The 12,155-nt window shown below is 30.7% G+C and overlaps 1 protein-coding gene across 12 annotated transcripts in view; it reads right to left on the reverse strand.

The window, feature by feature from the left end:
- Positions 1-12,155, reverse strand: part of LOC148599047 (ATP-dependent 6-phosphofructokinase-like) — a 37,797-nt gene that overhangs the window by 16,067 nt on the left and 9,575 nt on the right. For 5 of the 12 annotated variants that reach the window (XR_015918755.1, XR_015918756.1, XM_088562470.1 and 2 more), the window contains exons 8-16: positions 12,024-12,119; positions 11,516-11,608; positions 11,027-11,152; positions 9,755-9,819; positions 8,528-8,618; positions 7,732-7,878; positions 3,490-3,510; positions 1,682-1,702; positions 542-612 (exon numbers count right to left, since the gene is read on the reverse strand). Coding sequence is in view for 10 of the 12 variants with exons in the window: in XM_088562470.1 (XP_088418596.1) it covers positions 542-612; positions 1,682-1,702; positions 3,490-3,510; positions 7,732-7,878; positions 8,528-8,618; positions 9,755-9,819; positions 11,027-11,152; positions 11,516-11,608; positions 12,024-12,119 (731 nt within the window). In the remaining 2 variants the exon portion in view is untranslated. Of the gene's footprint in view, positions 1-541; positions 613-1,681; positions 1,703-3,489; positions 3,511-4,007; positions 4,038-7,125; positions 7,138-7,731; positions 7,879-8,527; positions 8,619-9,754; positions 9,820-11,026; positions 11,153-11,515; positions 11,609-12,023; positions 12,120-12,155 lie in introns of all 12 variants that reach the window. The other 7 variants (XM_088562474.1, XM_088562473.1, XM_088562478.1 and 4 more) reach the window with 5 other exon arrangements.

The following is a 12,155-nucleotide window of genomic DNA, read 5'->3' on the forward strand; positions in this document are numbered from 1 at the left end:
ACATATACATGTACATGTATGTAGTTTCATCAAAACTCATAACTGATTTAAGGTATGTAAGAAGAGTAATGAAAAAAAGAATTTAGACAGACAGACAGACAGACAAATGGAAGGCCCAATGTTGATTCCTATTTATCCTGACCTTTGTTAGTAGGGGTATACTGTGAAAGAACTATAATTCTTAGAAACCAATTTTCGTGGATTAGGGAAGATGCACAAGTTCACGGATTCTTTATTTCGTGGTTTTGAGGTTTCCAGTATACATATCAATGAGAATCTCCTTTTCGTTGGAAACCAAATGTCATGGTTTGGCTCACTCACTTAAACCATGAAAATTAGTAACCCATGAACAATACCACTTTCACATTAACAATATATTGGTACAAGAAACCTGTCAATATGACAAACCTACTTGTCAACCTTTCACCTCAGACAATATAGATAACAATTTGGAATTGAGAAATCTGGAACAAAAAAGAACAACATAATTTTAAAACAGAAAACATTTATGTTTGATAAAACTTCAGTGTCAAGTACTCACTTTTTGGTTCCAAGCAGAGACCCTCCCTGAGCTGTCCAGCCATGTACATTAGTCCAACTTATAGGTTCCACCTAAAATAAACCAAAATATAAGGATAACTAAGAATATTAAAACACTGAAGATACTGAAGCATGGGGTTATGTTTATATCAATTCAAAAGTCTTCATAAGACATATATAATCAAATAAAAAAAACCAAATAATTGAAAAAAAATAGATGTTTTCTACTGAAAAGCTTTTTCAGCAATAATCATCTTATATTTTCTTTAAAACATGAACATACATTATTTGTCATAGATTTCTATCCCTTTAATATATTGAATATTTTAGCCTTAATTTTCTATTAGAAAAAATCAACATTACAGTCACCTGAAAAAACATACATAGTAGTCTAAAAAACACATGCTTTTGTGACATTCGTTAATAAAAGCATCAACATTCCAAAGAAAACAACTCTTAAATATAGAGATTAAAACGAGTAATGCATGTATTGTCATTGTCACTAATTATCCTTCAAGTTCAAAGTTCAATGCAAGAACAATTTTGTTTAACCATTAGCTATATAAGGATTAAAGAGTAAGCATTTAGTATATAAACAGCTATAGAAATATTCAAGTTAGCTTCATGCAAAAAAATTATTATTTCAGGCAAAATTTTCTACCAAATAAATCATTCACAAGATGACCATGATGAAACAGACTAATTATGCTGGGTTTGACATTGACATAAAGTTAGCAATTCAGTCAAGTTCGGCATGTATCATACGGGTACCTTATGCAAGATGTTTAAACAAATGCCATGATAAGCTGAAGAGCATGGAGACAGCATTAACAATATAGTTACAGAGTTACCAACCATTTACAAATATCTGTACATGTTAGAAGTGAATCTAAGCTATAAGCTGTAACAGGGGTTCAAAATATTAACATTCAATTCAAATATGAAATTCACTTATAACTTTCCCATGACTTTCAATCGATTAATTTCCTTTAATTTCAGTTAAAGCATCTTTAAATTTATATTTTTTTATATTTGAAGGTTTGAATCCCTGATTATATGCAAAATTGAATTAAGTAAAGATGTCAATTAAATCTACTTTGAAAATTCTACAAAATATAAGGTTGTTTTACTTTTTTCTTACCGGCTGAACTGCTCTTAAAATCTAACAAAAGTTGAACACAGGAATGACATGCACATATCAAAAATGCATTAGACAGAAAAGTGACACACTAAGTTAATATATAAACATAACACAAACACCTCCCACACTAACACACACTATAAATACACACTAAGAAACTTTTCCAAGAAATGGTTACCCGTTCCAAAAAGTATAAGTGTTACAAACACAATCTTTATTTTATAAGAACATAAAACACTGTATGTTTCAGCATAGCCTCTAGCCTTTTACATGATGATAGTAAAACTTCAATCAGGTTAGCAAATACAAAATGAAAATTAGTCTGAATACATGTAAATGTAGAGGGAAATTTTTATCTGTTCAGACAGCTCAGCTGTGTAGAAGATAAACTCATTTTTTCCATTTTAATTCATGAAACTTATTCTTAATTGGAAGGTTGGTAATTTCCTGGAAAAGTTTGAAACTCAAAGTACAGTACTACAACTAATTAATCATTAATGTAAGGCAAGATAAATCATTGCAAGCTTGTTTTAAAAAAGTGAACGCCAACAAGTTGTAAAAAATGTCGCCTAGCAGTTAAAAATCTTATCCAATGAGTAGATTCACTACTCCACATGATAACAGCAGTGCAAATATATTGGCAATAACATTGGTAATATCACCACAGATAATCTTTAAATAAAAAGCCTTATGGAAATGCTATGTGTTAACAATGTACTGTAAAGAAGCTATAAATAAATATGATTTTCTAAAAATCATTAAATGGGATTATCTTCATAAAAAGTTTACAGTTATTTAAGCCATAAATTTGCATGGTATGTTTATTTTCCTAACCAGACTCAACGAGACATAATGGCTGGTACGAAATCTTTTCTAAGGTATATGTCATCAAAAGAATCAGGCAATGGGCAAAACATGGCCAATAAAATAACGCTTTAACAGCTTAATTCTCCTATTTGTAAAGACAGACTAATTAAAATGAGTATCCAAAGTTTTCATGTATTTATAGAAAACACAGGTTTACATTCATTGAAATAAATTGGAATTTAAACAATTGAAAGGTAGACAACTGTCAAAAAGCAATATTCTGACAGTATATTGAATATCTTTACAATTTAAGGGGGGCAAAATGTACATTACCCACTATACAAAAAAACATAAGTCAGCAAAAAATGAAGGGAAGTCGAGTCAGGGCAAACAAACATTGTGTTAAATGACCTTGATATGCTTTTATTTCTGTGTTGACTATAAACCACAACCTTGCAATGATTAAAGTCTGTTCTACAATTTTCGTAAAAATAATTAACTCATGGCACAGATATACATGTGACATTCTGAAATTCTTATTTACATGGGAGTTGTGCTTTGCCACAGTATCAGAGTGGAAAAACAATTTTGTTTATTATCCCTCCCCCTAAAAACACTGCCAATAAACCGTATCATGCTTATTTCAGAAACTGTTTATGTATTGGCTCAGTTTAAAAGTAAGTAATATTGTTAGGATAATAAATGATTTGAACACAATCAACATCACCATGAAAGAAGACATATCATTTTTTTTAGAAATTGAAAGAAGACAAAGTTTACATTAAAAAAAAACAGCTGTGAAAAAACTGTAGTTTACAGTGTAACAGTATATCAAATTTGTTAAAAGTTTCAGTAAAGAACTTTCAAAACAAATGTCAGAGCCAATAAAAAAAAAGCATTTGATTTTAAAATTTTAAATTCCATATAAAATAAATATAGCTGTGCCATGAATTTTTACGACAGGTGCATTCTCTATATCTCTGGTACAAATATATTCTTACCGGATCAACAATTTGTGTGAGCTATGTATTAAATAGTTAATAAAGACCATTAGTATCGGGTATAAAACAACTACAATCCGTTTTCTAAAAGCTGTTAATTTTTTCTGTTCTTTTCTTGTAAAGTATTAGTTGGTTAATTGTCATTTTGTATCGGTTTTTTTCTGACGGCAGTTAAAACACTGAATAAACCAATCAGTTCATTATATTATGCAATTCGTCCAATTTCAACTACTGATTGTATTACTTGGTTCAATTACATGTATCATGGTCTGGTAAAATTTTGTGGAGATTTGAAATCAACTCTATTTATATGTTTGTTTACAAGAAAGTTCACAGTTTGTGGTTAATTATCTGAATAATAATGATGCTTTTACTAGTAACATAAAGCTGACAAAGTGATCTAGCAAATTACCATAAGACTGAAAATGAAATGATAGAATATATAATGTTGAAATTGGATATGAATTGTCACAGCACTGCTTTTATATCACCACCCTAACACAGCCATTTGTACCAACCGTTACACCTAATTCCTTCATCTTAGCAGACTGAAATATTTTTAAGTGACATATGTATTCTTAGATAAAATCCTGTTTTTTGATTGAACAAAATTACTTTATTAAAATCCAATAAATTTTCAAAGGGGACTTACAAAAATAGGAAATGTGGTATAATTGCCAATGATTGAGTCATCCATCAAATGCCAAGCAATGAACAATTAAACTGCCAACTTTACCCAGTAGTACTTTCATTTACTGTCTGCTTGCATTTTTGTTCTCTTAATTTTTTTTATGAAACTGAATGCAAATAGATCATACATAGGGAAGGCAAGAACTTCTCTCATACTATATAAATAAATATACTTTTTACAAAAATTAACATTGTCAGTTTTCACAGAGTGGTAAGTTTAAATATCAACTCTCTAAAAAAAAATATCTGCACCAAAAACCACTTGTCCCAACCTCATGGCTAAATCAACTACAGTCCACTGAAATCTATTTAATCATTTAAGAAGAACACACTGTAGAAATTCATTGATTGGTATAGTAAAATAAATATGTATGGTGTAGTCTCGGACTTGATTATACAAGTTTTTTTTTTCCTTATCCAAAGGGATACCTTACTACCAATGCATATGTTTTGCTATAGAAATGTTATAATGGTAATGTAAACTAAACCAAGGGAAGAAGCAATGAAATTATATGTTATCTCATCCAAAACTATGCTTTCAAAATTAAGCCAAGTGAGAATGCAGTTGTGTAAAGGTTCATTCAATACAGTCATTAGTCTTTCTTCTTATATTCACCAAGAAATACTTTATCATTTTCGGAAGATTATTTCTCCTGGCTGTGCCCAGTATGATGTAAACATAAATGTTGATATCTTGTCTGTGATGTTAAGAATATCAAAATTGACAAAAATGATAAATTAAGGAAACTATCAGCAAGATTCAGGAGAAACTTTTAAAAGAGAAAAAAATAAGTTAACAAAATTAACTCAGGAAAAAATAAATTAACAAAATTAACTCAGCTGTTTTACAACAATTCTTTACATGTACCTTTTTAAATTTGTATATTCAAAACCATATTTTTTTATCTCTGGTACATGTAAACAGATGAACCTTTACATAACTTTTTTTTTCTGTATCAATATTGACATCACGATGCTTTTGCGCCCTCAGCCTTAGCTTATGGAATAACAAATCATCATTCAGAATTGGTTACTTTCATTTATTCTCTAAAGCCAAAACTCGTTTCTATCAACTGAAATTTTCTGGACACCATGTTAATATTCTTTACATTTTGCTGATATTTTATAATTTTGTACTAACTTCTTTCAGATTTTTTGTCACGAAGTTGACACAATTCTCTTGACAGCTGAACAATTAAAATCCAACTAATTCGACTGGTCTGAGAATATTTTTACCTTCTACAGTAACTCCAGTCAAAGTTCATGACATCAAATTATTCCCAAAAATAAAGTAAATTTTGAAGTTTATGATGCCAAAGTCTACTCAAAGTTTTCTCTTCTTTTTTTCATTTACAACATTAAAACATTTGAAACAGCAAATAAAAGAACATTCAACAGGTGCCCTTTGTTAAGCTTGTTTCATCCAAATAAAATCACACAGGGCTAGGCTAATATCTTACATCTTACTGTCACTAATAGGAATAAAATATAGACTCCCACTATTCAACCTACTTCTATCCAGAACTGCTCATATTTTTACTGTTGTAATCATTGAATTCATGGTCCAGAAAATTACAACATAATACAAAGATACAAATGGATTTCCTGCTACACATATTCTAATAATTATATTCTTATTTGAGAATTGCTTCTATTTAAAGTACATTTAAATAGAAACCAATATTTAAAATAAAATCACAGAACAAGAAAGTAACTTATAAAAATGTGAGCAGTATATCAAACTTTAATATTTTTCAGCGAGGATTCTAAAGCAAATAAAAAAAAAACATTCAATTTCATTTTAAAACATAATCCCTATAAAATTTCAACCAACAATACATGCAACTTTCCAATACATGTACCTTAGGAGCCTACAGTAAAAAATGAACAAATACATACAAGTGGATATAGCACTATTATATCACTAGCCTCTCATTCATACTGATAGATGCTAAGTCAGTTATACACGATATAAACTTGTGAAGATGTCACTAGATATTCAGTGACTGTGTTGAAAGCATACAATTTATTACTGTAGATACCAATGTGTACACATGAGAAAAATATGATTTAAAATTATGATAAACAGCTATATGTATATAATGTACCAATACTTTCATTTTAAGCTGTAAAACAGACATACTTGTATGAATGCACGTGTGAACTGTAAAACCTTAAATCCATAATCAATTTGTATGTAAAGTGCACAAATCATCTGACTTTAGTCTTTTGGACTATTACATGTGTGATTCCATTCATTAACATATTATGCTAGTCTGACACACTGTGATCAAAGGAAATAACTCTAACACCATGGACAAAAGATTTAAAGTTGAACAACATTTGTGATCTGTCATTTATGAATCAATGTACATAGCTCTAAGAGAAAAGATGTGAATTATTATGCTTTAGATGGACACTCAGGTGAGGTCAAGAGGCCACAGTTAAGTGCAGGTGACCTAAAACTTACTCTCTTTTTCCCATTTAACTGTTGTGAATACAAACAAGTACAGGTAAATTCATATGTAACATTTCAATAAAAAAAGTTGAGACATCAGAAATGACAATGTCAGTGGGTGTAGCACTGTGGCAAAACATTTTTGCACTTCAGGTGAAGATGTTACCCTTATGACATTTTACATAGGATGACATTCCGCATAATTAAAAAAAAAGAAACCAATCAAAAAGTGATGAAAAAACAGAAAATTATGAAATTTTGACACAATAGCCATATATTTTTAGTGTTTTATCATTACATACACTTTCTATCAATCAACATAGGAAATTAACAAAAACAATGAAATAGTTAAGATTAACAAAAATAAGAGGTTTCATGATTGTAATAAATTATTATCACAATTATAAAACCCTTGCTATAAAAAAAATATTCAAAAGTCTCTTTTGGCAAAACTAAAGACAAAAAAACATTGTAAACTATGGCAATACCTTGTTGAATAACTAATAAGGAAAATGCAAACATGTTTTTATTTTCAGAACTCGGGTTCAAATTTTTTAAATGTTTATGGCAACAGAAAATTGTTTTCTGTTACACAATGAAAGTTAAGTTTTCCATATTTTTTTTACTTTGATGTCGTTTTCAATAGTAATAGGTGTTAACTGTTCAAAAACAAAATTAACTTGTACTAAAAATAATTTGTTTGTTATGTTTGTTTGGGCCCGACAAAGATAATATCTAGGTTTTCAAGCTATTTTTCTTTAAAATGACACCCAATAAGGGGCATTTCTTTTAAACTTCTATTGCCCCAAAAACAAGATGAGAATGTTTGTTTTTTACAATGTTCATTGACAAGGAAAATTATGAGGTACGATCTAGTTGATATGGCAATGAGGTAAGATCTTGTTGAACAGGCAATGAGGCATCCTTTATAGGGACAAGGTCGGATTCAAGACCTAAATACATTAGATTAACATTAAGAGGCCTGAAAACTTTTTTTTACATATATGTAGTGTGCTATTTAACATTTTTGATGAATACATACATGTGATAATCAGTATGTCTACAATACAGAACAAATATGTGAATAAACTTACATCTCCATAGAGAAGCCCATCAAATGAATCGTGGATACCTAAGACAGTATATCCATGAGTCAGGGCCAATCTAACAAAGGACCTCACTGCAGCATTTGCTCCACAGGCTGGGGCACCTATATTCATCACAGCTAACTTCTTACCCGTCTGGAAGTATACAAAATAATTAATAACATGCAAAGTAATGGAAACCTTAGAAGTGGTTAGTGAGACCTGTGCTACAAAAAAATAATAATTCTCTGAGAAATTTGACCTTCGCTCTTTATTACTTTAACTCAAAAATACTTTTCTCATGGGAGGGAAAGTAACTCATGAAAACTTGGTCTTTAGAAGTATCACATACAGAACCTTACTCTACTTCACAATACATTAAAGTACTTCTCTGTCTAAGATTCAAGCAAAATGTGCATAAAGTGTGGCACATGAAAAAAAAAGAAAACACAGAGATTTTATTGCATTATCTAAGTATTTATACCCTATAACCTCCAGAAATAACCACCAAAGTGTTTGTAACATTTTCCTTTATAAGATAATGATATGTCAAATTTTGTTGAAATGCACTATGGAAAAATGGCTGGAAAATTTTCCTATACAATTTCCCAATATAAGCAGTAAAAAAATATTTCTGTCACACATGCTTCAAATTAAATCAGAATTGCCTTTTGATTGTTTTCTAGATGTATTGAAAATATTTTAGGCAAAAAAGACCAATTTAATAAAAATGATGCGCCATCCATTGCCTGATACTTAACACAGAATGGTACTTAATACTTAAACACAGATAAATAATACTTACAACACACAGTTTTCCTGTTGGATCACATAAGTTCTTTGGCGGTCTCAGTTTACTCAGTTTAATGTAGGTGGCAAGGTTATTCTGGAAACTCCTACATAACAATACATTGATGATGTAAAAATTCCTTAATCGGAACAAATTCTATTCATTCTAACTGGAAGTGCTGACATTTCCTTTGCCTAAAACATGCTTACTTAAGGTAATATTAGATAATTGGAGAGTTGAAGAACCCAAAGGTTTATTTATTTTGTTCTCTCTGTGTAGAAATAATCTCCATCACTTGCTGAACCCTTATACAACCTAAGATGAGGTTATTTTTTTTTCAAGTAAGCATCCAAGTGTCATATGTTTTAACCCTGGGGTCAATATAACATGTAGAATATTGAACCCAGGGGATTACTTCATTACAGCAAGGGGTTAAAATATCACAGCAGTGGGGGGGATTAAAATATCACAGCAGGGGGGATTAAAATATTGTAGTGGGACGATAATTTATCTGGTAGCAATAGGAAAACTTAATCAGTCGATCATCAAAAAGATATTACCTAATCAAAAAGCAGTGACTTCTGAAATCTAACTATTGTGATTGACAATGTTGCATAATAAATTAGATGATGAATGAGATGATAAATGATTTTTTTTTATCGGATAGAAATCTAATTATTATATCAATAGCAGTGATTTATTGCATGTTTCCTGGGAACAAAATGTTGATAATTCACTGTGAAATAAATTTGTCAATGACTCTATCCTGCCAGAACATCACAGTACAATCTACCAATCTCAAAATTTAAGGATTGATGTTTAAAAGAGAAATTAACTACGGAGAAAATCTATACTATAAATAGGATAATGAATTGGATGTTGTGAACAACCCAAATATTATCATTCATGCCAAGGACCTATGACCATTTAACTTCTGCACAAGTTCCACACAATCTTTAAATCTAGGCATTTTTTGACACTTGTGGTCTTATTTTTCCAATTAAATATCCTGTTATCATCCCTAACGAGTGATCTATTTTTCTTATTGGTGCCATATTCTCACTTTAAACACGGCAGTCTTTGGAAAAGTACATGGTTTAGAAAATCCTTTATTGAAAACCTCAGTTATAGGCAAAAACTCTGATAAATACCAATATTTCCAATATCTACATGTAAGTACAAGTAGTTTTGGCTTTGGGTTCTAAAACGCATCTTATTTTTAAGTTCTGCGGATGATCTTACTTTCCTCTGAGCCTTACTGCTTCTTCAAAGTTCTTTTTGTTCATGGCATCTTGTACAGCTTTAGTCTAAAATATTAAATCATAAAAAAAATCATAATTTGTAATAAATAGTAGTATTAGTAAAAGTGTTCCAATTTGTTCATGGATAAAAAGCAGTATTCCTCCTGGTTGCAATGGACAGCACCAATGATTGCTACTTGGAATTAAAAATTAGCCTGACCCATTTCAATTCTTGATTGGATCTTTGCAGAGGCAATAATTTTTATTGTGTTAATGTGCTGGCGTTTGTGATTTTTTCATTTCATTATTTTCACCGGTATGTTTGCTCGTGGTAAAATTTCTTCCAACTCATTTCTATAATATCAATATTATAATAACTATAAATAAAGAAATGTTTTCTAAGATTTTACTTTTGTTACTTTGTATGAATGATTATAGTTACTTTATGTTCTTTGTTGTGTATGTCTGTGTTCCATGTCTGGTCTTTGTCCCTGGATTGCATTCTTTTGACTATTGCTATAACCTTGGTTCCCTTGATTACTCTTTGAATAGTTATGATATACCAGATATATAATTGTTACCTGGATTGTAACAGTTCAAATCAAAATCATAAAAAAAACATCACTTAAGATTATAAAGTTTTTTTTGTTCAAGGGACAATGATAATTCAGATATTTAATAAATAAAATAATACCAAGACTACATTATTTTTGGACCATGAAAAAGCGGAACTCGATGAAATTGGAAGTAAACATAGGGTAAAATCCAGATTTGAAAAAAAAAGAAATCATGTCTGAATACTGTAATGGTCAGCAATACTAGACCAGAACTGCTTGGGTCATGGCAATAAGATCAATAAGATTCTGAATTTCTACTGATGCTAAAGCCAGTACATGCAAATATTATTGACCCCATATGAATGTTTTTTACCAAACTGAGCTAAATCAGAAACTCTGCAATGTAAATACCACAACCATTACAATCAGTATAGAAATACAAAACAAACTACTATTCTTCAAGTCTGTCTCTTTTACCAATCATTTGGTCAGGTAAAGAATCTTTTTCATCAGACCGAACAAAACTTCACAGGACCCAGAAATGGCTATATCATTCTAAGCTGTGAAACTACAATGAACATGTGGTCGATCAGAAGCAAACATTTTTCCAAACCCAATCAAATAACTGGAATTGTCTGTCAGACTGACCTATTTGGGAATCTCTCAATTTTTTTTTTAAAGTAGTCACAAAATCAAGACAAATGAAATTTATTTACCCTTTCTACACATTCCATGAGAGGAACTCTGACAGTCTGGTTACCATCCAGTGATACAACACAAGCTGGGGTGTCAGCGTTAGCATCCATCAGGGCAAGGACAGCCTCTGCTCCCATTCTAGCTCCCTGTAAAAACAGACAGTGTTTGTGCTATTTCATATGGATAAGAGCAGCCTCTGTCCTTATTCTACAATGTAGAATTATACCTACTGACCCAATTCTATTCAAAGAGGCAAACAGAACCCCAATTTTTTGTTTATTTGGCCTAAGGGTAGAAAAGAAGCAGACTTTCTTACGACTTTCATTTGAATCAAGTACTTAAATTTTGTAACAGAGTTGAGGTATAATTAATGTGAATCGAGCCTGCATTAATAAAAATGTGAATAAGATGTGAAACTATAAGTGCATGAAGTATGCTCTGATAACCACTTCTGTGAAGAACACTGAAATATGATTGTCTCCTCTACACAACAATATAGTTAACCATACCAGAATTCTGTCAAATGCTGTAGGCTTTCCACCTCTCTGAACATGTCCAAGGACAGTCACTCTTGTGTCATACTTTAATTCTTTGGTTATAAGCTACAAAACAGAGCATGCTTAATTTATTTTTAAAACAAAATAAACTACATGTTCATTTTTCTGACTTTAATGGTTATTTTAGAGCATTGAACACCGTATATTAATCAATATAGTATTCGGCTCTTTCAAGTATTGTAAACTGTAAAGTTTTCTCAACATTTTTATGTTTGCTTTTCCATGGTAAGAACTGTAACGTGAAAATGAAACTGTTGTTATTTTTTTTTTAAGTATATTATTATACAATTTCAGGAAAGATTGTGAATTTAAAACTGTGAGAATGTAGACTCATCACAGAAATGGCAAAAAAGACAAAACAAAACTTTAGGTTAGCAATAACAGTTGCTGACAAAAAAATGGAGAAACAAGGTGATTCCAACAGACTACCAACTAGTTGAATGGGTAAATAATAACTTACATCTTTGACCATTGTGGCTGTGATAGCCTTACCCTCTGTGTCTATAGCGCCTTCAGCTACAATGATGATGTTCAAACGCAATCCTAATTCTCTTTCCTGAAAAAAAAAACAGGAAAAAATATAAAGCACTGG

Source organism: Perna viridis, chromosome 14 (assembly GCF_037379345.1).
Source record: "Perna viridis isolate PV_CMFRI_1.1 ecotype Kerala chromosome 14, ASM3737934v1, whole genome shotgun sequence".
NCBI classification, from domain to species: domain Eukaryota; kingdom Metazoa; phylum Mollusca; class Bivalvia; order Mytilida; family Mytilidae; genus Perna; species Perna viridis.